Genomic DNA, 22,639 nt, shown 5'->3' with positions numbered 1-22,639 from the left:
CTGTTCCGCGGGCTTCTGGGAGATGTAGTTTCTGGTCTGTAGGCTGGACGGGAAGAGCGGGGGAGGCCCCTTACGCAAACTACAATTCCCGGCGGGGAGCGCGGTGAAGGGGGGTGGGATCTGAACATGGCGGCGGTGGTAGCTGCTACGGCGCTGAAGGGCCGGGGGGCGAGAAATGCCCGCGTCCTCCGGGGTAAGGAGAGGGACCCCGGGGAGGGCCGGACTGCAGGGGGCACCCTTTTACTCACATCCCGCTCGGCGATAGCAGGAGGTCGGGGCTGTCGATTGCTGCCCGCACCCCTCTGCAGGATCTTAAAGAGTCTGGGAGCTAAAAGATGCTCTCTAGAGGTCACCCAGTCCATCCCTTAGCCTTCCCGTTACACGACACCTCTGGGGTCTTGCAGCGAAAGGGAGCCCCAAGGAAGCCTTTTAGACTCCCGTGCTCCAGGTGTTTCACACTCACCGCAGTGCAGAGGAAAGAGCCCTGGGCTTCTGGAGGCTTGGGTTCTAGCCCCGGATAATTAGCAGTTTGACCTTGGGCGAAGCAGTTCGTCTCTTGGGGCTTCAGTTTCCTCTTCTATAAAATGAGGGGATGGAGTAGACTACCTTTAAGCTCCCTTCCAGTGCTAACATTCTGCAGTTTGAAAACCATTTCTCGGATTTCCTTCATACGTCTCAATGTGAGCCCCACTGCAGTCCTTCACATCCTGTCGTCTGATGAGATGAAGAACAGCGAAGCTCGCTCTCCTGGCACCAGGGTAATGAGCCCGCAGTGACGTGGAAGTGGCTTTCAAAGGTGCCACCTCGATGGCGATTTTCCCATTTCCCTCTGGACTTTCCCTGGTACTTGTTACTCCAAACTGCAGTCACTCCCCTTCCTCAGATCTCAGCCATTCCTTCCCCGGGCTTTCTTCTCACCTTCTCTTACCTACCTTCCTTGCCTCCATCCACAGGGATTCTCTCAGGAGCCACAGCTAACAAGGCTTCCCAGAACAGGACCCGGGCACTGCAAAGCCACAGCTCCCCAGAGTGCAAGGAGGAGCCTGAGCCCCTATCCCCTGAACTGGAATACATTCCCAGAAAGAGGGGCAAGAACCCAATGAAAGCTGTGGGACTAGCCTGGTGAGTTTTAACTAACCCTTTGCCCACCAGTGGGGAGTGGCATCAGGGGAGGGTGGAACCCAGAAACTTCTCCAAGTTTCAGGTGGTGAGCTGAATCCAAGGTTGCGGAGACCGGATTGCTGGGTGTGAGGACTGGAATCTCAGAGGACTGGGGCAGGGGAGGGAGTTGGGAAAGTATGTGAAATTGGAGAGAAAGTGGGTTTTCTGTGGAGTGAGCTGAGCTAATCTGATTCATATTCGGGTCCCTGGCCTCATCCTCTCTTTTGGGAGCTTGGGGCAAGACCCAATTGAGATTTTAATGGAGATTTAATTGAGATCACACGGGATTATATTAGTTGTATAGTAGTAGCACCTACAAGGTGTTCAGTGCATTGTTATTTGAATCTAACTCTGATCTTAATACATATTATTGATCAATATTGAAAGAAAAAGAGGGGGAAAATTAACATTTTTTCCAGCACCTAAGGTGTGCCAGTACTTTATCGCATAATGTTTTAGTCTTTCTGAGATAAATAGGACATCCCCATTTTACAGAGGAGGGAACTGAGGCTCAGAGCTGGATTCTCACCAGGTCTTGTGATTCCATGACCTTTCCCCACACTGAAGTGCCTCCCACGTAGCAGTTACTCAGATTAAGAAGGGGAGTCTGGGAGGGGGTATGGGGTGGTTTAGGCAGAGGGAATCTTTGCCAGGACTTGGAGAGGGAAAGAGGATGGGCTGTCTGGAAAATCTTGCACAGTTGCTACAGCAGGAGATGGCAGGGCTCATGCTGAGGAGTGTCAGGCTAAAGGGGAAAGGAATGACGAGGTGGGCAGAGACCCAACCACACTGGCCCTTTTGTGCCGTGCCTAGGAGTTTGAACTTGGCCAGGAAGTGATAAGAGAGCTATTACGGGGTTTTGAGCAGGGCAGCGACAGGATCTGATTCGAGTGGGACCCTCCAGCAGCCAGCACAGAGGCTGAATAGATGCGAGTGGTATTGCAGTGTTCGTGCAATTGGTGAGGCTGGAATGAGATTCTCCCCAGCTCCTCTGGCTCAGGCTTGGCCCCTCCCCAAACCCCGTGCACATCTCCCCACCCCTAGGGCCATCGGCTTCCCCTGTGGTATCCTCCTCTTCATCCTCACCAAGCGGGAAGTGGACAAGGACCGTTTGAAGCAGATGAAGGCTCGGCAGAACATGCGGGCATCCAACACGGGCGAGTATGAGAGCCAGAGGTTCAGGGCCTCCTCCCATCATGCCCCGACTCCTGAAGCTGGGTCCCGGGTGCAGTGGTGAGGAACACTGCCACCCTCCCCTAGACTGTATTGATTGTGGCCTCCAGACTGTCAAGTCCTTTCTGGTCTTTGCCTCTGAGGCCCACCAGAGGGCGCATGAAGCCCAGGCTGCTGCCAGCCCCATCCCTCCCGAGAAACCAGCCAAAGGCAAATAAAGTTACTGAGTGTTTGAGTGGAAAGGAACCAGGACTGGGTTTGTGAGTCCCTTGGGATGGGAGGGGCAGAGTGTGGGGTTGGTTACTCATGTGTGCTCCCTCTCACAGAAGCCTCAGTGTTCCAGGCTGAATGGTTGGGGAAACCACAGAGACTTAAGTACAAGCCTAGGCTCAGGCCCTGGGGACCAAGCCCTCAGAGCTGCTGGCCAGGAGGGTGAGGTTCCATTCAGCCTAAACAAATAATAAAGAGAATCAAAGAAGGCATTCAGGGTGTGGAGTTTAAAAAAGCACTTAATCCTCTTGGCTGAGTCCAAATGACTCAATCTCTCTGGGCCTCAGTTTCCTTGTTCATTAAGAGGGATTGAACTAGTGATTTCTAAGGCAGGAGTTCTAAACCTGAACATTGTGGTCCATCCCCACCCCCACGCCCCATATGTGAAATCGTGTGTACACATACAGTTTTGAGGGGAAGAGAATTCATAGCTCTCATGCACTTTTGTAAAGGGTCCGTGGTGCAGAAAAGGTCATGTGCAATGGCTCTGAGCGGCCCCTGCCAGACCTGGGGTTGAGGGTTGAGCCATCCATCACCAGGAAGCGCTGGGACAAAGTATACTTGGTTATCATAGAAAAGGTAAACGATACCAAGCCAGAACGCAAAGCTAGGATGTGGATGCATTGGGCAGAGCCAGACAAGTTCTCCCAGAGCTGACGACACCTTAAAGTGAAGAAAACCAGAGCCAAACAGGGTTTTACCTTCTAAACGTTAAACTTTATTACATTTCTGGTTATGTCCTTTTTTGGGATATATTTAGGACCAAATACTTAATAGAGGAGCCCTAATTATACCCTTGGGCTGACTGGGTCTCCACCCCAGCCCATAGAGTGACCCTTGTCCCCCTTCCCCATTCCAGCTTGAGGCACTTGGTGTCATGAAGAAAGCGGTAGTTGGCTGGAGAGACAGGGCCCAAGTCTTAAATCCCCCAAGCGTGAGTTAACAAACTAAGAAGGGCGTCTCCTTCCTCTTGGGGCCCTCCCCGAGTTAGCAGAAGGGAAGAACCATGGGTACCACAATAAGCTTCCGTATCTCTCAGGGTGGGGGACCCCAAGGCATTTCCCCTGCCTACACCCCCGTCTCTCTTCACCCTGGTTACTTCCTGACCACACGGCCAGGAAGTGGTGATCATACACACCATCCCATCTCCTGACCTTTGTCCCTCACTTTCTGCTGTGAGCACAGGAAGCAAGAGGTCCCTCTGACTAGAGATCTCAGAAGCACCAGGGAGGCCCCAGGCAGCTTTGGAGAATGGGGACCAGGTGGCCGCAGAGGGGCCTGCACTACTACCACAAGCCATGAGGAAGCCCCGGATAGATGCTGCTCTGTATTGGCCTCTGCGCTTGGCTTTGCTCGCTCTCCTCTTCCTCCCCACCCGAAACCCAGAAGATCAGTATATATGTGCTGTCGAAAGAAGAGGCTGAAGCAGGGGAGACCCACGGGCACAAACCCCCTCTACCTTCCTGAGTCAGAAGGCGCCAGGGGTTGCCGAAGAAGTACAGGATAATGCCTATGAGTCCAGGAGGCGGGGAGGGCAAAGCTCTCTGGCTTTGCTGGGGGCTGAGAGAGGAAACAGCTCCAGCTATCAAGTCCAGAAGCCCGAGGCAGAAATGGGAGAGGAAACCCCATCACCAGAAAGTCCCTCCTACCTCTCATATTCCATTTTAGCTATCAAATAGGCTCTTTTCATCCCTCCCCACTCCAACCCCAACTGTTAAGGATTTGGTGCCCCATAGTGGGCGGAGGGAGAATGCACATCTTTGGCCCAGTTCCTGCCAAGTCCACTAAGGGCAAGAGTGAGTTAGTCCCTAGTTCCTCCAACCCCACCAAGTACCTACACATCCACAGCCAGAGAGGCTACCCATCCCCGGACAGAAAGGAAAATGGGCATATTACTTGAGGGGAAGGAAAGGGGTCTAGGCCCAGACCCAGGTCACAGGGCCCAGCCCTCTAGGGAGAGAAAAGTCCAAGGGTGGGGCGGAACGGGAGGGGCTCCTTAATCGCGATTCCCCAGGAGCTGCAGCACAAAGGTGAAGATGTAGACAATGTCTGTGTAGATCTGCAGGGCGCCGGTGATGTAGTCCTCCGGGCTGATGGTGTACCTCCGGTTCCCCAGGACCAGCTGTGTGTCGTAAGCCAGGAACTGCAGGACAGGAAGCCACACATGAGGACCCAGATGGTCAGCAGATCTGTCCTGGGAGCCTCTGGGCCATTAGAGGACCCAGTGGTCAGCAGATCTGTCCTGGGAGCCTCTGGGCCATTAGATATGCTTAGGGAACACACTAATGAACAGCAGAACACGTGGTCTCTGCCATTAAAGCAGTTCACAGTCCAGAAGGGGAGACAGACACACCGTCTCCATAATACGGCCCACTGACAGTTCTCATAGCAGGCGGTGTGAACAAGAGATGACGGGCATGCCCAGAAAATCAGTGGAACCTCTGGACAGTAGGGAAAGGGAAGGGCGGCTGTGGCCCCACTCCCTGCCTCCCAAGCAGCCTACATTCACCATCCTCACAGTTCCTCCCCTCTGTCCCCTCAGCTCCCCTTCCTAGACAGGGCGGGGTCTTACTCACCAAAGTGAAGCAAATGGCCCCCAAAGCAGCATAGACCATGTGCAGCCAGTAAACCTGGGGAGAAAGGACAGGGATGGCATCAGAAACCTTAGCATAGCTTGGACTGAGGCAGGCCCTCAGGACCATCTTCCCCCCCGGATGTCTGGCCAAGTGCGAAGATCCAGGATGCTAGCTACATGAAAGGACTACTTCTACCTTCCAGATCCTGGGAGAAATTAAGAATAGTAACATATATGGTAGAGAAAACAGAGGCCATCGTCCAATGGCCATATAAAACCAATCACAGCATCCTTTAGCCTAGCCAGTCTCCAAAGTTAGTCAAGGTACAGAGGTGTCCACTACGCTTCTGGAAGAAAGAAAATGGTTGAGTTCTAGCTCTGGGAGGGGCAGACCCAGGCATGCACTGCTTGAAGAGCCCCATCACCTTCACTCTAGTCATGGTCAGCCTTCAATAGACCGTGTTCCTGCAGCCCAGCCTGGGAGGGACAGACTAAAGGAGAGGGCTGGGAGGGAAGCCCCCCAGCCACCCTGATAAACAGCGGAGTCAGGGAGCACCCCCAGGGCAGCCCTGCTCAACAGCCCTCCAGGGGCCTGTCCACAGAAGGGCAGGGCCAGCCATGGTCAAGTGGGCAGGCGGCCCTCCCATTCATGTGCTTCCCCTTTCAGCACTGTTCTCCCCTCCCCGCCACGAAGCTCCCCTCGGCCTAGGGGCCTCACACGCTGCGCCTCCCGCTGACTGGAATAAAAGAAGAGTTAGATACAGTGATCTCTAAGGTCTCTTCCACCCAAGCCCATCTTCTCGGTCCTCTGGGTTCCTCTGGCAACCTGCCTCTGAGAACCTGGTCTCAGCTGTCAGACAGATCTAACCACTGCTTCCCATAGGAATCCCATGATGCTATCCAGGGCCTCAGGTGCTATGGCTCCCAGGACCTGCCATTTCCAAAGATACCCCAATCCAGAGGATGGTGCTTCAGTGTGGGTGCCTTTGCTAGCCAGTCGAGAGGTTCTAGAAGCCAGAGGCCTGTGGGGCCTGCTACACCACGATATACAGAAAGTCTGCCCTGGGCACTGGGTTCAGTGACTCCGTCTCTCCTGGGACACTCACATATTGGAAGGACAGCACGATGGCAGTGACAATGCCAGTCACCATCATCACAATCCCCAGGACACAGAAGAGGCCTGTGCACGAGGTGAAGTCCACCTGCCAGGAAGAGAGGGGGAGGCACGTGTCAGACGGGCCACCTGGCCCAGCCAGCCAGGCCCTCCCTCTTCCTCCAGGGAGTCCCAGCGCTGCCTCCTGGGGGCCATGGGAGTGACCGTGACATTCTAAGGACAGACATAGGAAGCAGTTTTGTGGATGTAGTTGTGAAGGGAAGGGGATTAAGGTCTCTGAGGGAAATGCCTAGCATAGGGGTGTGGGCCCTTCCAGGCCTGCTCATGTGCCAAGCCCGGAAGGCCAGGTCTGTATAAAACAGGGGGATGGGGTGGCCAGGGAAGGGCCCTCCGGTGCCCTCACCTTGGTCTGGAAGCAGAAGATGGTGACTGAAATGGACACCACAGCAGTGATGATCATTGCAATGATGACGGCTTTGGTGTCATACACACTGCAGGGAAGGAGTTGAGAGAGGCCAGAGGCATATGCCACACACGAATGACTCCAAAACTACTACTTCTGGAAGCATCGTGCCCAGAATCCACCCATACAGGTGGCTGCCAGCCCAGAGATGCCCCACGCTCCCCTATAAAACACACCACCGTGTAGTAACTGTCCTTGAACGTACCTGGAAATGGTGCCGGTCATGTAGCCCATGGCAAGAGTCTGAGGGAAGGACAGAGACCAGAGTGAGACACTTAAGAAGAGAGCCGGAGCCCTGGAGGCACGGCCAGGAGGGTTTGCCAGAGCTGGCGATACGTGTGACTGAGTAGGAAAGCCCGGGGAGACCAAGGGCAGGGGTCAGGGTAAGGTCGGGGAGAGAGCTAGGGACATCTTCCACCACGGCGTGCCATCCCTTCCCTGGGACCAGCCCTCCCTCACCATCTCCACACCCTGGACCTTTCTAGACTCACAAAGAGGGTCAGCAGGATAAGGTTCCATGGGAAACGGCGTCTGAAGGGAAAGAAACCATAGTTAAGTGGTGTGGGGCCGGCCAGGTCTCAGAGGCTCCGTTAGCAGAAGGAAACTCTTGGCTTATGTGCCTGGAGAATTAGGCCTGGACTTGGGGGAGGTGAGGCTGGCATGGCCCTTGATACCTGCTCAGGTGTCTGTGCAGGGACAAGAGGGACAATAGGACAGACCTGGGCTGTGGAGCCACAAAGACCTGGATTCGTTTGCAGCTCTCTGACTACCTGTGTGACTGTGAGAAAGTTCCTCGGCCTCTCTGAGCCTTGGGTCCTTCCTATTTGTTAAATAGTTTAAGTGCTACACATCTTGCAGGGTAGCTGTAAGAATAACAGCTAGATAGCTAAATAGATCCCACACACACCAGGCACTCTGCACACAGCCGAACGATAGCCACCACCACCATCATCATCACTGCTGGTGCATCTCCACTGCTGCTCTAAGGAATCCCCTTTCTGTGCAAAACAGCCCCCACCCCCATCCCTTCCCACTGTCTAAGTCTCTGGGACTCACCTGGGTCCCTCGCAGCAGGCAAGGATCAGGTACGTGACCAGGAACACAGCACTGGGGAGAAGAGACAGGGAAGTAGTCTCCAGACCCCCTCTGCCCCTTGGCCCCCTCCCGGCCCAGCCTGGCGGCACTCACCACACCGTAAGGCTGGAGGTCCAGAGAGCTATCTAGAAGTGTGAGGGGAAGCTACCCAGCCAGGGGCACTGAGGACATCTGTAACAGGGGGTTTGGCCAGGGAGGAGGCTGCAGGAGCCACCGCAGAGAGGCTGCCAGAACACGGGGACGGTCCTGCAGGACGCACGTTGACACCAGTCCCCCACCCCTGGCTCTCAGGAGTTCCGTGACACTTACACTCGGTGGCACACACCCACACTTCCCAGCACAGCTGGGAGGGCCCCTCTCCAAAAGGATCTGATCCCTGCCCCGAAAAGCTGGTCAACTGTCACCCCTCCTCTCCTTGCCCCTGTGCAGAGAGAAGCACAGACTCACTAGGATGCGTAGTAGACGGCCAGGTTTGCCCTCACGAACTCGCTGACGGGCTTCCTGTGGAGCAGGGGGGACAAGAGAGGAGTCACACCACGGCTTGTCTGCCTCCCTGCCGAGGCCCTGCCCCCTCTTCTCTAATCGCCCACATCCCAGCTCCTCTTCCAGTCCCTCTGAGTTGAGGGCCCACCCCAAGCCATGCTCCCAGCAGGTGACCCAGAGCCCAGGACCCCAGAGCTACTTCCCAGCGGTGTGGAGAGGCCTAGAGACTCACACAAAGGTGAAGATAGCGATGATGGCCACCGTGATGAGCAGCTGGATGGAGATGATGGTGTAAACCTGGAACACAGGCAGTGGTGGGGAGCACGGTCACCACCCTGCACTCCCGGACTCTCCCCAGGAAGCAGCCGGGCCCTGAGACCAAGGAGCCCCAAAGACCTTACCACCCTAGCCCTGGCCCCTCTTTCAGAGCTAGGGAGGAGTCTCCTGCCTCATTCTGAAGGATCTACTCTTACTCCTCTTCCACTTGGGAGCCTGCCACAGCTGCAGCTTGGCAGAGAGGCCGCCCCCAGTAAGGGCTCAGATACTGTACACGGGCTGACCCCCACCCCCCACTGCCCCCTGTCCTCTCCCCGTCCCTGCCCAGCACCTGGCCTCCGCTGGCACTCACTGCCCTGCCTCTGCCCCCTGCCTCACCGCACTCCCAGGTTCAGCATCCACGCCTGCAGCGGCTCAGCCTGACATTGGTCAGGTTCTGTCCACCCTGAGCTGGTGCTGGGCAGACGCGAGACGTGGGGGCAGGGGCTGCGAGCGAGTGCAATCAGTTCTGGCTTCAAGTTGCTCCCGTCTAACAGGAGAAGGAAGCTTGCAGGGGGCAGAACACTTCAGCAGAGGCTGCCCAGGTTTTCCCAGATTGAATCTGCCCCCCAAAACAAGGTCAAGGAACAGAGGAACTAAAGGTGGGCGAACACAGGTTAGAGGAACTGGGGTCCCCTTTGAGGAGAGTGCAGGGCTAGTGAGGACCCAGAAGGCAGCAGCACCTGTGCGTGGAAACAAGTGTTCCCTGGCTCCATTCCCCCAGCCCCAGGGGCCCAGGTTCACCGGCCTCCCAACCCATATCTCACCTTTTGGATGAAGGCGTGTCGGACTTTCCTGTCACCCCACTCTCCAGATTCGAAGTTGTCACTCACAGCTCTCTCCTCCCCATCATAGCCCTGGCCTGGGCCTGGGGACAGATCACATATGACCAACTGGGGACCTGGGACGTGTGGCCTCAATCCCCAAGCCTCCACGGCACTATCTCACAGTCTCAGGTATCCCCAGCCAAAAGACATGTGTTACAACTCAGGAACTCCCCAGCCAGGTCCTCTAGGTACCTTCCACGTGACAAGAGCTGGTACCACAGGGAGCAGCGTACCCCTGGCTAAAGGGGGCTTAGGTGTGACCACTCCGTCAGCATGTATTTACTGAGGGGTGTGAACACCTGTGGTCACTGCCATCAAGGGGACACGACCTCATGAGGAATCCAGGCAAGCGCGGGGCAGAGGGGCTGGCGGAGTCAGAGCGGGGACTCAGGGGTGGAAGGAGGAAAAGGAAGATAGAAACAGCGCACGTGTGTGGAGGATGGAGAACCGAGTGTGCAGACTGATCTACATCAGGCAAACATTAGGACTCGGGGAAAACAGAAATATCAGGGGTGTGCGTGCACAGGACGAGGCGTGACCATAAACGTGACTGATGTACCAATATTCACACCAGAACACGTACGGCCAGATGACAGCTGGCTGTGCTCCAGGATTCCAGAGATGCTGCAGGGGCTCAACACATTCTTTGAATGCCTCCTTGGGAGCTGCTTTCAAAATCTGCATGTGAGCCACACAGGAAAATCTCACCACATTCTAATCTCATCTCATTTCTGACCAAATTTACCAGCCATGATGTTTATCAAGCATCCAAGCGACTTCTGGATGTTTGCGAAAATCAGATGTTACCTTAAGAGATGAGGATTTGTCAGCACCGAGAATATTAAAACAAAAAAGTGCTTTGGGTTCCAAAGGCAGTTCCTAAGGAAGTGGGGAGTGTAGGTGGGGTGGCAGCTGCCTCGCTGGGCAACAGAAACGGCCTCCTCGGGTCACAGCTCTGAAGGAATTAATTACTTCACCAGCCACTTTCTCATCTGATGTGTAAGTTCTGGTGTGTGTCTTATGGACCCAGTCTCCCTTCTGAATAAAGGGGCTGGCAGGTGGTCCGGGGGGCTAGGAGCTGAAGGAAAACGCAGGGAGGTAACAAAGATGGGGAAACAGAAGGAGAGAGCTAAAGAGAAGATGAAAAAAGGGATAAAGGAAGTTGAGAAGGAAGGAAGGGAAGTAGCTTCACGTGCTATGACTATTGCCTCCTCCCACCCACCCCCACTGCCCTTCAGGGACTCACCATAGTTCATGGGCGTCGGGTGGATGGGGGGCATAGGCTGTGGGTAGCCAGCAGGGTGACCGTAGCCAGGCTGTGGGTAGGCAGGGTACCCACCAGGCAGGACAGATGGCTGCCCGTAGGCCCCCGGGGGCAGAGCGTTAGGGTACAGGGGGTTGCGGTCCTCATACGGAGGGGGGGCACTGGGGTGGGACATGGTGGCTCACGGGCTGAGGGGAGACCCCAGCTGCTGGGACCTGAAAGAAAGACGAGAGAAGCAGTCATGAGTGCCCAGGCCCCGCTCACTCAGCCCCAATCCAGCCTGCCTCTGTGGAGAGGAAAGCCTCAGACTTCCTCTCCCCATCACAGCGCATCATTTCCTGCCCACAGGTCACCGTCCCCATCCCCCCAGTACCACCCACCCCACCAGCTCAGCCCCTGCCCCTCTGCCTTCACGCCAGCCCTTTCTGTGTAGCCTCCTGCCATAGGAAGGCAGGAGATGGGGATTTAGTGCAGGAGCCCGAAGCAGTCGCTGGGCATCAGTGGTATGAGAGCAGCGGGCCTGGGAACCACACCGCCCCCACCCCTGTGCTCACTTAAGAAGGCCTTCCAGTGACCAGGGAAGAAGCCCAATGGCCCCAGCAAAGCCACGGGTGAGTCACAGGGCCAGCTTGGACCCACCAAAGGGGTCAGCCCAGCACCCCTGGCAGACCCACTAAAGGGGTCAGCCCAGCAGCTGGCAGGAGCTCCCGGCCTGAAAGGCAGCGCTGGGGGAGAGCCAAGGCCCAAAGCTGAAGACAACAAGCTAGCCCCAGGGCTGGAGCTGCCAGGCCTGGAGGAGAAGGGCCAACCGTGGCAGGCTGGGTCAGGGGTCACCCGAGAGGCCTGAGCAAGTGGGTGCACGGGGATGGCCCCTGGGGGTTGGGAGGCTGCACAGAAAAGCAGGCCAGAGACAGGACTTTCTGGTTCCTTCAAATAACAGCCAAGGTGCGTCAGGCATGCGATAGCCTGTGGCTGCCACCACTCTCTTCGTGGGCTTGCCAGGGAGTAGGGTGCCAGGGAGTGCAGGGCCCCGAAGCCCCCTGGGAGGGGGAGACACACGTTTCGAAAGCCAAGTGCCTGGTGTCCCTGTGATTCCTGCCTGTTTGCCTCCCGGATTGGCGGCCAGGATAGGAGAGAGCGCTGAGGAGTTACGCCAGATCCAGCCAGTGCCTTCTCTGCGGGAGGAGAGCCCCACAGCCAGGGGAGGGCTGAGGAATGAGGAGAAGGGAACCCAAGAAACAGAGCCCAAAGGGACCCCAAAGTTGTACAGCCCCAGATGCTCAGCTCCACTAAGGGAATCCAGGCCCAGAACAGTGAAGTGACTCCCAAGATCACAGAACTAGCAAGTGAATGGCACAACCAGAACCGAGGTAGGCTGAAGGTCCTGGGTAGGTGTCCTCTATATTATGCTGTGTTCTTTAGGCCCTCTTATGCCAAATAAATGGCCTTGGGGCCTGGTGTTCCCCTCTGAGGTGGCAGAGATGAAGACTTGGGAAGAGCTAAGGAGGAGGTTCCTGGAAGGGCCCTAAGCCCTGAGAGAATCTGGGCCCCTTCACAGGGCCACCACCGGCCCCTAGAGTGTCTCCCAAGGGAAGAACTTCAGGACCCCACAGGGAGAAAGCACGCCCAGATCGAGGTCAGCAGACATCCCAGAGGCTCTGCCAGAAGGGCGGGAGAACTGGCCTCTCTTTTGAGGGCACCCTGCAGAGTGCAGGGAGCAGATAAAGGATTGTCTTAACTCTTCTCTCTCGACTGGGATAACACAGAGAGGGGAAGGTAGCAGGGAGGGGCGGGGAGGAGGGCTCGAATAACAGGCCAAGTCAATGAGTTATTCTGAGGAAAGCTGTTCTCCATCTTCCCAGAGTGAATGGACCAGAACATCAAGAATGTGTCAGGTCAGAAATAAGAAAACCTTCCCGACAGTGAGGGTGTGACACAGCCATGGCGGAAGGCCCTGCATGGTGGGGTGGAGCACCCTGAGGAAACAGGGAGAGGAGAACGGGGAGACCCAACACTGAGTGGTGTGAGTTTAAGAAACAGGCATAGTAAGTGTTTTTGAAAATATTTGGGGTTTGTCAGGGTAGGATAACATTCATGAGCAGTTATAATACCTGCATCCCCTTAATAGACTTTTTTTAAAAAGGAAGGGAGAGAAACTGGGCCCTCCTGCCCTGGGGCAAGAGGCTCCTTCTTCCGACAGCGCCCTCCCCCCCTCCCCTTCCAAACACCCCCCTTAACTCCACCCGGAGGACAGCATCCTGTCTGCGGGAAGCAGCACGGGTGGGCCACCTGTGGAGTAGGGTTATCTATCGTTACTGCCGTGGGCCCAGCTGACAACAGGCTAAACACGGCTGGCGAGACACTGGCAGGAAAGACCCTGTGGTCGGAGGCCCCAGCCGAGTCACTTGACAGTGATGTCACCATGACCTGGTCCTGTCGGCTCCTCAGGGCGCACCTCTGTGAAATGAGGTGAGTGACCCAGATGATCTCTGAGCTCATTTCCAGCGCTAACGGACTGGGACTTATCTGACAAACCCAGGTACGGCGCGCGCGCGCGGGCACGCGCAGGGCCTGCCCTTTGCCCCGCCAGCCAGATGCTCCACCCGCCAAGCCGGGCAAACAGGTCCCTCCCCAAACCAGAGGGTGAATCAGGGAGCTCGAGGCCGGCCTTGGGTAGGCCACCAGGACTCTGGTGTTCCGGTCCAGCACAGTGGGCCGCTGACTCATGAAGACGCCCTCTGCCCTCCCTCGCCCCTCCCTGTGACGCTTCTCTTTTCAGAGGAACTCACCAGTAGACCTCTCCGCAGGGAACACAGAAGCTCACAGTCCAGTTCTCTGCGGGCTTAGCCACCAGCCCGTGCTCACCAGAGACCGGCACTGACCACTTTACCTCACTATGCATCACTTTCTCCATCTGGAAAGTGGGTTTAACACTATACCAGAGTTGTTATAAAAATTAAATGAGAAAATACATGTAGAGCACTTAAAATAGTGCCTATCTTGTCCCTGGCCACAAAGTGGGGCCCGGGGCCAGGACTACATCCCAGCTCTCTGGTGTAGAGACCTGTGCGCCGGAGATGGAGAGAGTGTTCAGGCCAGTCAGGGGAGTAGCTAAGCTCAGTCACACTCCCCTCCGAGCTGAGGGGCAGGAACCTCAGGCCCAGGGCTGCCAGCATTGGCAGCTTCTGAGCCTTCTCCCTGGCCACGGCCTGACCTACATGGAGCGCTGGCCACTTCCACGTCATTAAGGCCTCAGCTAGGGATGAGGTTTGGGCCTGGCACGTGACTAGGTAGTAGGGAAAGGGAGAAGTGGTCGGTATTTACTTTCATGACTATGACTAAAGGTGGGAACCGCAGGAGAATGTGGAGTCCAAAGGGAAGGAGGGGAAAGAGGCAGGAGAAGATACAAAGTGAGTATGATTGATACCCAGAGACTAGAAACCAGGAATCAGGGCATCTGAGTTCCGCTGGTAGCTACTGGAGGGGCTCACAGTCTCCAGGGGCCAAAAAGGACCTTTAAGTTTCCCCATCGGAAGCCTGAATTTTCCTAAAATACAGTAGACATTCGGCTTCTGTTGTTGGCATACACACTCCAACAGGAAGCAAGGCTGTTCCATTGCTGGCAGCTTGAATCATTACAACATTCTTCCTCACAATGCAGTTTATCAAGACATTCAGACTCCACCCCATCCTTGTCAAGTTAGATCTAAGCTTGCTCCCCATTCTCATGACCCCATTCTCGTGTCCCATCAGGAAGGAGCCAGAACCTCTCCTTTCTCCTACATGACCCGCAGGCCCAGCCATCGGAAGTGGGTGGGCTCAAACACAGGACTTGTTGGCTGTCAAGGATTTCAGAGGCAACCTGGGGGAAGCCAACTCCTTCCCCTGGCGCTGTCTCAGTGTGGCCAGCATGCTCCCAGCCAGCCGGGGCCCAGGTTCAGGCCTCCCTGGGGGGCATCTGAAGGGTTAAGGCTCTGGAATCTGCTGAGAGGAAGCTGGAGCTACTGGGGTTACAGCAAGAGGGTGCCTGTGTATGTGTGTGTGTCGGAGGGAGGGGCGGAAAGGAGCAGCTGACTGGTCCAGGCAGCCTGCCCTCCTCCCTGCCAGGAACGGGTGCCCGGAGCCAGAATGGAAAGAATAGCTCAGAGTGCGCATCTCAGGAAACCCCACCCAGCCGGCACAGCCGCGCAGCCCCTGGCCTGCTGTGACCAGGCCTCTTGTGACAACCTCCTTCCCTCCCTTTTCCTTTACCTACCCCAACTCCCCCAGCTCTTCACTCCCCTCCAAGCAAACACTTCACCCTCCTAACCCAGCACATAGCCAGGAGGGCAGAGGAGTAAAAAGATCCACCCAGGAGTGGCTGGGCACGCCACGAGGCCTGACGCACACAGACCAAGGGGCCCAGAATCAACTTATCCTTCTGTCCGCCTGGCCTCTGTGGTCAACAGGATGACGCCGAGAGGATCTAAAAACTGAAACGTCAGAGCTGGAATGAACTTTAGAAATCATCTGGTCATTTGACAGACCAGGAAACCCCAGAGCCACGAAAGTTCCTGCCCAGCCCGTGACAGGCCCTCTTGGTCATGGGTCTGGAACTTTCATTCCCAGCCCTGCCCGCTGTCTGAGAACTCAGAGTAACAGATGCCAGTGAACGCATTGCTGAGGCAGAGCCAGAACAAGTCCCCATCCCCCCAGTTCTCCATGCCCTCCTGCTCAGAAACAGATAAGGCTGCCAACCCATGACCTCCCTCCCAGCCCGGTCTCTAACCAGGGTAGCCTCTCTCCAATCGGAAACTGAGAAGGTGGCTCCAGCCTCCCAGGAAGGGGAAGCCACCCGGGAGGGCATGGGAAGACCCAAGTACCAGGGTCCCCCCATCACCCTTCTCCAGGGGAGCAAAGCAGTGTCATCAGTGCAGGTGACCTTGGAGACCCCAGCCAAGCCAGTGGTCAGAACAGCTGGGGAGTGCAGATAAGGAAAGCAGACAGCAATAACCAGGGCTGGATGCAGCTTCAGAAACACAGCCCCATCCATCTCCTTTGTGTTTCATCTTCTCCTACCTTTTTCAGTTGAACTTCAAGATGAGGAGGGGGAAAGTCAGACAGATAATGAACAACCCACAGCAGAGAAGGGAGACAAACCCCTCCCTGCGGTGGGCAGGGAAGGAAGAGAACCACTTAGAGTAGCAAGTACTGTGTACTTACTACCGACTACCAAGGATGTCTGCTCCTCGCAAGGGCCCTATGAGGGGCATATCCTTATCCCTACCCTAAAGATGAGAAAACTGAAATTCGGAGAAAACCCGATCCAAGGTCCCACAGCAGGCGAACAGCAGAGATAGGTCTGAACCCAGATCTGACGTCTGACTTCGAGTGCCCTTTGCTTTTACACCTGCCTGGAGCAAAAGCCCCTGAAACCCCCACCAGTCACCTGCGTGAAGAGGCTAACACCAACACGCGGGGCCAGCTGAGGTAGTGAAGACCTTTCTCGTTGACACCAATTCCTTTTCCCTCGTAGAAAGTTGACCTTTGCCAGAGCCCTGGGTTAGGAGGCAGGGAGCTGAGTTCTTGTCCTGGCTCTGGTCCTGACTCCACTGTGTGAGTCAGGGCTAGCCACCGCACATCTCTGGACTCAAGTTTTCTCATCCGTAAAGCAAGTGCACTGAACCAAAAGATCAAAGTCCATTCCGACTCTAAGAGTCTCTGCTTTTGAATGAACAGCCTAACAGACCAGAGCAGAAGGCTTCAGGGCGGAATGACTTGCTTCCTAAAGAATCTCCACCGGATGTGAAAGTGGCCTGGAGGATGGCTACAGAGGCAGAGGCACAGGGCATGACCTGGGCCTGGGGGTGGCCATAACTCCCTCTCCTCCCAGACTGCCCTCTGGACCAGCATCTCCTGGGTCTCACTCACCACAGAGCCTGCAGAGAAACAGCGATACGCTGCAGAAGAGAAAGAGTACCAGGCAGGAAGTCAAGAGATCTGGGTTCAAGTTCTAACTCTGTCACTAACTAGTTGTGGGGATCCAGGCAAATGACCTCCTTTGGCCTCCTTTTCCCCCCAAATCAGCCCACATCGGGGAAAGGAAGAGGGATTAGTTACCCGAACCAGAGAGTGGAAAGCTAGACTCATCCAGCCAGGCATTTCCCAGACTGCTCTAAAGAGCACCGCCCCAAGAGATGTTAATGGATGAGCTCAGAAAGAGATAAGTCTGAAAAACAACCCATATCCCCTTTTGGAAATTCACAAGGCACAATGGCATAGGAAGCCTCTGAGAAGTTCTGCACTGAGCGAACGTGTTCGGCTTTGTTCCTGCAAACTTCCTTAAGGCTGGAACATTTGTATCAGGGCACACCTAGTTACCATCCTGTGGCACGCTGGCCAGGCCACCTTTGTTTTACAGACTGACCTCAGAATGATTCATGTCCTAAGTCCTCATATCTTGAAACCCCTGTCCTCACCCCCAGCCCCTCAGAATAGTCACATTCAGTACCAGGCAGGCCCCCTCACTCTCAGAGCCAGATCCTCTGCAAGGGGCCTTCCTCTGCCCTGTCCCCACAGCCGCTATAATCTCCAAAACGGGACTCACTGCCAAGGGCTGGGGGACATCTCCAACCAGCACAGAGCCAGGAGGCTGCGATCCCATAACATCGCCTTCATGTGATAGGAAAAAATACCAATCATTACATACGAGAATAAGGACTCATTCTCATCCTCCTCCCTGACCCTCTAGGTACCTGGCACTGTGGCCTGTGGACTTCCGGGCATCATTTCTACTTTAAAACAAGGCCCAGGTTTTGGCCTAGATCCCCAGAATCAGGGTTGGAAGATTCTGTCAAGGCCATCCCCTCCACGGCATTCCCAACAGAATACTCCAGAAAGCCTACATCAGGGTTAACCATACCATTAGCAGAGACCTTCTCCTCAAGTTGCTGTATGAGCTTCCACTCTGGCCCTTCCAGTGTGTGTCCCTTGCCTGGGGCTTCTGCTCTTTCTGAAGGGTCCAGGGTGACAAGTCTGGGGGATGGAAGTGCTCTTCCAGCTGAGCCATTCCCATGGGAGGAGGCTGAGCTGAGCCGGCTATTACCCCAGCTCATGAAGTGAGCTTCTCCCCACACCTGAGGTGTACCCTGTCATTACCTCTCTGAGGTGCCTGTTTTTACAGGTGAGGTCCTGAGGTCCCGGCACAAGATGACAGGAAGTCAGGGCACTTGACCCCGTGTGGTCCCACCACTACTTTCTAAGTTTTAAACTGGCTCTCTGGGTCCTCATGGCTGGAGAGGTGGGGAGAGCAGGCAGGTGAGGCGGAAGTATGGCTGCCCCCTGGCCCCTGACAAAGCAGCCCCAAGGGATCGCTTAGCTCCTCCTGCCACCGCCGGCCAAGCCAAAGGCGCCAGCTTTGAAACCAAAGCTCACCAGTGAGATGAATATTTCAGAGCCCAGAGAACTGGACACCCGAGGGACCTTCCATGACATCTGCCTCTGTCCCTGGTTCCCAGGCCTAACCCCCTCAACCCATGTCCAGGTTCCTCAGGGGGAACCCCAACCCCTGGATACCACACAGAGGCCACCGTGGGGTCAGAAGGGATGGTGACCCCCAGCGGACAAGAGCTGGTGCAGAACCCGCAAGATCAGGGCCGAGCCTCCCAGCAGCCTTCCTCTACTGCCCCTCCCGCTGTCCCATTTCCACGGTTTTCCCCTTTCCCATTTTCCTGTTTGGTTTTTACTCCGGCCCAAAGAGGCCACGAGGAGGATAGTATTGGTACTTCCGGGTAGCTTTCTGAACCCAGTCTGAGGGCAAGTGGCTAGAAGGGTGTGGACTGAGGCAAAGTCATGGTGACAGAGGTGGCAGGCTCCCCACGCCAAGAATGGGGGCTGCTCATGGCTTCCACCCGGTCCCCAACTCACTCAAATACTCGGTCACCTGTCTACACCAAAGCTGCCACCAGGGCGTGCAGAGCCAAGCCGAGGCCAGGCCAGGCCCTGGGCCGCCTCCCCTCCCCCTCCCACCAGCTTAAGGCCGTGACAGCCTTTATCCCACGCACAGCTGGCCGCCCTGGGGCTGGCACTGTGGACACGCCCAGCGACAGATACGCGCCAGGAAGCGGGGGACAGGACACCCTCAGACCCCGGCCCGATCGTGCCCCCAACCCGCGGCTCGGCTCCCAAGGCTAAACAGGCGCCACTCGCCCGCCCGGGGCGCACAGGGAAAGAGAAACTCCAAAGGTGAGGGAGACAGAGCCCCATTCTGGCCTACCGCGCACTCGAAGAAAGTTTGGGACCCCATCACAGCGCCGCCCCAGCCCTGGCCGAGTCCCCGCCGGCCCGCGGCCCCCCACTCCCGCCGGCCCCGGGCCCCTGGCTTGCCTGCCGCTCCCGACGGTGCGTCCGCGGGCTCCCGGTGTCGCAAGTTGGTCACCCCCTCGCAGGCCTGGACTGGACTGGTGTTCAACGCCCCGCCCCGTCGCGCCGGCCCCAGCCCGGCGCTGGGGTCCGCCCCGGTCCCGCCCGCGTCCCGCCCTGTTCGCGCTCCTCCCAAGTCCCTGAGGACTTACTAGTGTCTTCGGATTTTAAGGCAGTACGTAATCATAGTTGGAAACTCAAAACTACAGGAAAAGATCACTTCTTCCCACTCCTCCCGACTCCCAGCGGCGAGCGCTTGCTTTTGATGCTTCTCTGCCTGTATATATCTACGTATTTTACTTGTTTTGTACGATGTTTTGCTTGTCGCTTTTTTTTTACTTCACATTTTTGCATGAACATTTTTCTTGTCACTAAATATTCTTCAAAAGCATAATTTTAAAGCCACAAAGTATTCTATCACACAGCTATTGCTGATTTATTAAATCGGTTTCCTACTTTTAAGGACATTTAAATTGTTTCCCATTTTTCTCATTATGAGACATAAATCAGTGATGAACATCCTTGACAATTCTATGCTTTTAAGCCAAATGTACTTTTCAAGTTTTAAACTTCAAACGTCCAGATGCAGAGATAGATGGAACTTAGAACCTCTGCCCCTGGGAACTAAGACATTGCCTGCCTGAAGTTACTTCAACCAGGAAAGCAGGTGTTTTAGAGTCAGAAATCCTGGGATGTAGATTACTACAATCAGTGCAAAACATTGTGTTGGGGGCTTTGCACCTGTAGTCTCAACCCTCACAGCCACTAATGGTAGAATGTACTAGTCATTCCATTTTACAGGCAAGGAAATAGGTTCTGGGAAGTTTTGAAACGCTGCCGGAGTTTACATAGTTCCAAAGTCCATGGTTTTTTTTCCATTACGCCAAGGCTGCCGGTAGATGAACGGCTTTGTTTAAGGTGCTTATCTCGTGCTAGTAGCTGCAGATCGGCACTGCTCTGAATGTTGTTCACAGCCTGTTGACGCTTTTCCTTTTCGAATGGGGAGGGGTGTGACTTGACAAAACACAGCTAGAAATGAATGCGGTTGGACAACCAGGACAACCTCGGGCTTCCAAAGCCATCACTAAGCACTTTTCTTTACATTATTATCTCCAGCGGCCAGTCCCGCTCTCTCACAGAGCAAGGCTTAGGAAGGAGGAACCTGTGGACTTATTTGGAAGCTCATTTGCATACTAACCATAAGTGAGAGCAGTGTGTTTACTGCTAGAAAGCATAGTAATAAGCAAGGTTACCACTTGGATTGTAGTGAGGCCAATTAAAACAAAGGTGTTGTTTAAATTGCCCCCTCCACACACACTGTGTATGTTTATTTGTATATAACTTAAGTAGGAGTTACTCAGGAGCGCTGGCGGACATTACGGTGGGCTAACTCCCCCAGCCACCCCAACCCTTCAGTGTAAGTTCGGTTTGGGGTCAAAGACCTCACTTTAGGAAGTCCCCTCCCAAAGGGAGCAAGAACGCACCGGGGCAGGTACAGTTCCGCTCAATATCAGTTTACCCCTGGATCACAGAACAGAGCCCTTGTGAACTGCAAAGCCCTGCCGCATCTGGCCACGTCTTCTGACATCCCTTCATGCTGTCTGCGCTTGGGTCCCTTCTCCAGAAATTACGCTCCACTTTCTAGGACTGCTACAATGATTTCAAGGGGATTCATCTTCCAGCCAGCAATCACATCCACCCCCTGGGAAAGTGGGCCATGGGGATGCACACAGACAAGCCCCACACAAGCCTTGCTCCATGTTCTGATCATGGAATCAAGATTGTGTTGACTGAAAGAAAAACACACAATGTAAAACTTGTGAGTTAAGTTTTATTCGGGGACCTTACTAAGGACCATAGCCTCTCAGATAGCTCTGAGAAACTGCTCCAAAGAGATTAGGGAGGAGCCGGAATATACAGGATCTTTTTTGCTGGGAAAAACATGTATTCAGGCATAAAAAGGTTACTTCTGATCACAAAGAACAGCTATCTCAAGTTGATGATTTTAGTGTTCTATGTATTGGAAGATGCAAGAATCTGGGGTCATTAAAATTTTTTCTTAGATATGCATCTTAACTATATAAGAACCCTTATATCCAAAGCACAGAATGCCTCCTGTTTGTTTGTTTTTTTTCCTCCACCCGGAATTCCCCTCAGGTTGCACTGTTGGTGGGTGACTGCAGTGGCCAATGGCTTGATCCTGTAGAACTAGAATGGCAGGCAATGTTTTTTTCTTGATAATTATAATCCTAAAAGAACATCGGAAGCCCCAGGCCCAGGGTGACCATTCACAATAGTGATGTCTCCTTCTCTGGACCCCATTGTATGCCTGGGTAAAAGGGATAGGGCCTTATCTGCAGGACCCTTAGCAGATTATTAATTAAGCCCCTACTGTCTGCCAAGCAGACAGGAATTTCCGGTTCTAGAGATGACAAAACTGAAGGACACAGCCCTTGACCTCAAGAAACTCACAGTCTAAGGGAGATGGTAAAAGACCAGATAATTACAATTTTGTCAATTTTACCAGTGCTGGGATAGAGTGTTCACTTGGTTCTGTGGGATCCCAGAAAAAGGAGCATGGTGTGGGAGTGAGGGATGTTTCAAGAAAGACTCTTGAGGGGGAATTCCCTGGCAGTCCAGTGGTTAGGACTCCAGGCTTCCACTGCAGGGGGCCCAGATCCATCCCTGGTCGGGAACTAGGATCCCACAAGCCACACCACATGGCTAGGGAAAAAAAAGAAAGAAAGACTCTTGAGAGGCAGTAACACCAGATACCATGTTGGTGGATGTTTAAGAATCAGCCTAGCTGGTGCAGGGGCAGGGAAGCAGGTCCTCCAGGTAGACAGAACAGTATCTGAAGCAAGGAGCTTAGCAAGGAGCTTGCCCCTTGTCCCAGCAATCTTGGATGGGGTGGGTGGAGTGGGACGAGAGTGGTAAGAAATAGGGCTGGGCAAGGAGGCAGGGGTCCAGGAATTGAAACTTTACCCTAGGGCAACAGGGAGCCAAGAGACTGTCAACAGCCATCTAGAGGGAGGTTGGGAGGATGGGGGAAGCTTGGTGGTACCCCTGGGGTAAAGTTGCCAGCTTCAGCAAAGAAAGATGCAGGACGATCAGTTAAATTGAACTTCAGACAAACAACAAATCACTTTTAGCATAAGTATGTCCCATTGCCCCATACGATGTTGGGAAATACTTACACTATTTATTTGTTTCTTATCTGAAGTTCAGATTTAAGTGGGTGTCATGTATTTTTCTGGTGACCCTGCTCTGGGAGGAAAGTCAAGTCAGTGGCCGCAGGAAGGGTGGGGAATGAAAGGCATCAGGGTGATGTTTATTTTAGGGATGGAGTAGCCTAAGTTTAGTGATTGATGACAGGGGTGGAGTGGTTCCCTGGAGCCCAGATGGACCCCAGGGAGTGGGTGGGAAAACTTGACTGGAGTGGGGATAAAAGCGAGCACAGGGCTTGCCTGCCCACGGCACAGAAAGCCAAACACTGGCA

General features: G+C 54.7%; 2 protein-coding genes across 5 annotated transcripts; one reads left to right on the top strand and one right to left on the bottom strand.

The window, feature by feature from the left end:
* The first annotated feature begins 95 nt into the window (after positions 1 to 95).
* On the top strand, positions 96 to 3,306 carry LOC111171823 (putative thioesterase PNKD). The gene is made up of 3 exons (XM_022567671.2): positions 96 to 193; positions 954 to 1,122; positions 2,206 to 3,306. The coding sequence occupies exons 1-3, from the start codon at positions 127 to 129 to the stop codon at positions 2,396 to 2,398; spliced, it is 429 nt and encodes a 142-aa protein (XP_022423379.1). The 5' UTR covers positions 96 to 126; the 3' UTR covers positions 2,399 to 3,306.
* Positions 3,300 to 19,207, bottom strand: TMBIM1 (transmembrane BAX inhibitor motif containing 1). Of its 4 annotated transcripts, none has more exons than XM_022567669.3 (12): positions 19,105 to 19,207; positions 10,723 to 10,955; positions 9,417 to 9,517; positions 8,567 to 8,631; positions 8,299 to 8,352; positions 7,813 to 7,863; positions 7,248 to 7,287; positions 6,962 to 6,999; positions 6,697 to 6,784; positions 6,286 to 6,381; positions 5,181 to 5,234; positions 3,300 to 4,747 (listed from the first exon to the last, which is right to left on the bottom strand). In XM_022567669.3, the coding sequence occupies exons 2-12, from the start codon at positions 10,913 to 10,915 to the stop codon at positions 4,601 to 4,603; spliced, it is 927 nt and encodes a 308-aa protein (XP_022423377.1). In that variant the 5' UTR covers positions 10,916 to 10,955; positions 19,105 to 19,207; the 3' UTR covers positions 3,300 to 4,600. The 4 variants fall into 4 exon arrangements, with proteins under 4 accessions (XP_022423377.1, XP_089772518.1, XP_089772519.1 ...); XM_089916392.1 differs by lacking the exon at positions 19,105 to 19,207 and adding an exon at positions 17,642 to 17,801; XM_089916393.1 differs by lacking the exon at positions 19,105 to 19,207 and adding an exon at positions 16,169 to 16,822.
* Positions 19,208 to 22,639: the final 3,432 nt, after the last annotated feature.

Source organism: Delphinapterus leucas, chromosome 8, assembly GCF_059928025.1.
Source record: "Delphinapterus leucas isolate spDelLeu-1000000601 "Yukka" chromosome 8, BTC_Dleu_Yukka2, whole genome shotgun sequence".
NCBI lineage: Eukaryota > Metazoa > Chordata > Mammalia > Artiodactyla > Monodontidae > Delphinapterus > Delphinapterus leucas.
The sequence above is the reverse complement of the archived record's forward strand: the minus strand, read 5'-3'. Positions and strand labels throughout refer to the sequence as shown.

What these genes read in the sequence shown, in the direction of transcription:
- TMBIM1 (XM_022567669.3), bottom strand. Translation starts at nt 10,915, where the DNA reads ATGTCCCACCCCAGTGCCCCCCCTCCGTATGAGGACCGCAACCCCCTG. An exon ending in CCCGACGCCCATGAACTATG is followed by an intron (nt 9,518 to 10,722) that starts GTGAGTCCCTGA and finishes ATCTGTCCCCAG; the next exon opens with GCCCAGGCCAGGGCTATGAT. An exon ending in GACACGCCTTCATCCAAAAG is followed by an intron (nt 8,632 to 9,416) that starts GTGAGATATGGG and finishes CCTGTGTTCCAG; the next exon opens with GTTTACACCATCATCTCCAT.
- LOC111171823 (XM_022567671.2), top strand. Translation starts at nt 127, where the DNA reads ATGGCGGCGGTGGTAGCTGCTACGGCGCTGAAGGGCCGGGGGGCGAGA. An exon ending in AAATGCCCGCGTCCTCCGGG is followed by an intron (nt 194 to 953) that starts GTAAGGAGAGGG and finishes CTCCATCCACAG; the next exon opens with GGATTCTCTCAGGAGCCACA. An exon ending in AAAGCTGTGGGACTAGCCTG is followed by an intron (nt 1,123 to 2,205) that starts GTGAGTTTTAAC and finishes CCCCACCCCTAG; the next exon opens with GGCCATCGGCTTCCCCTGTG.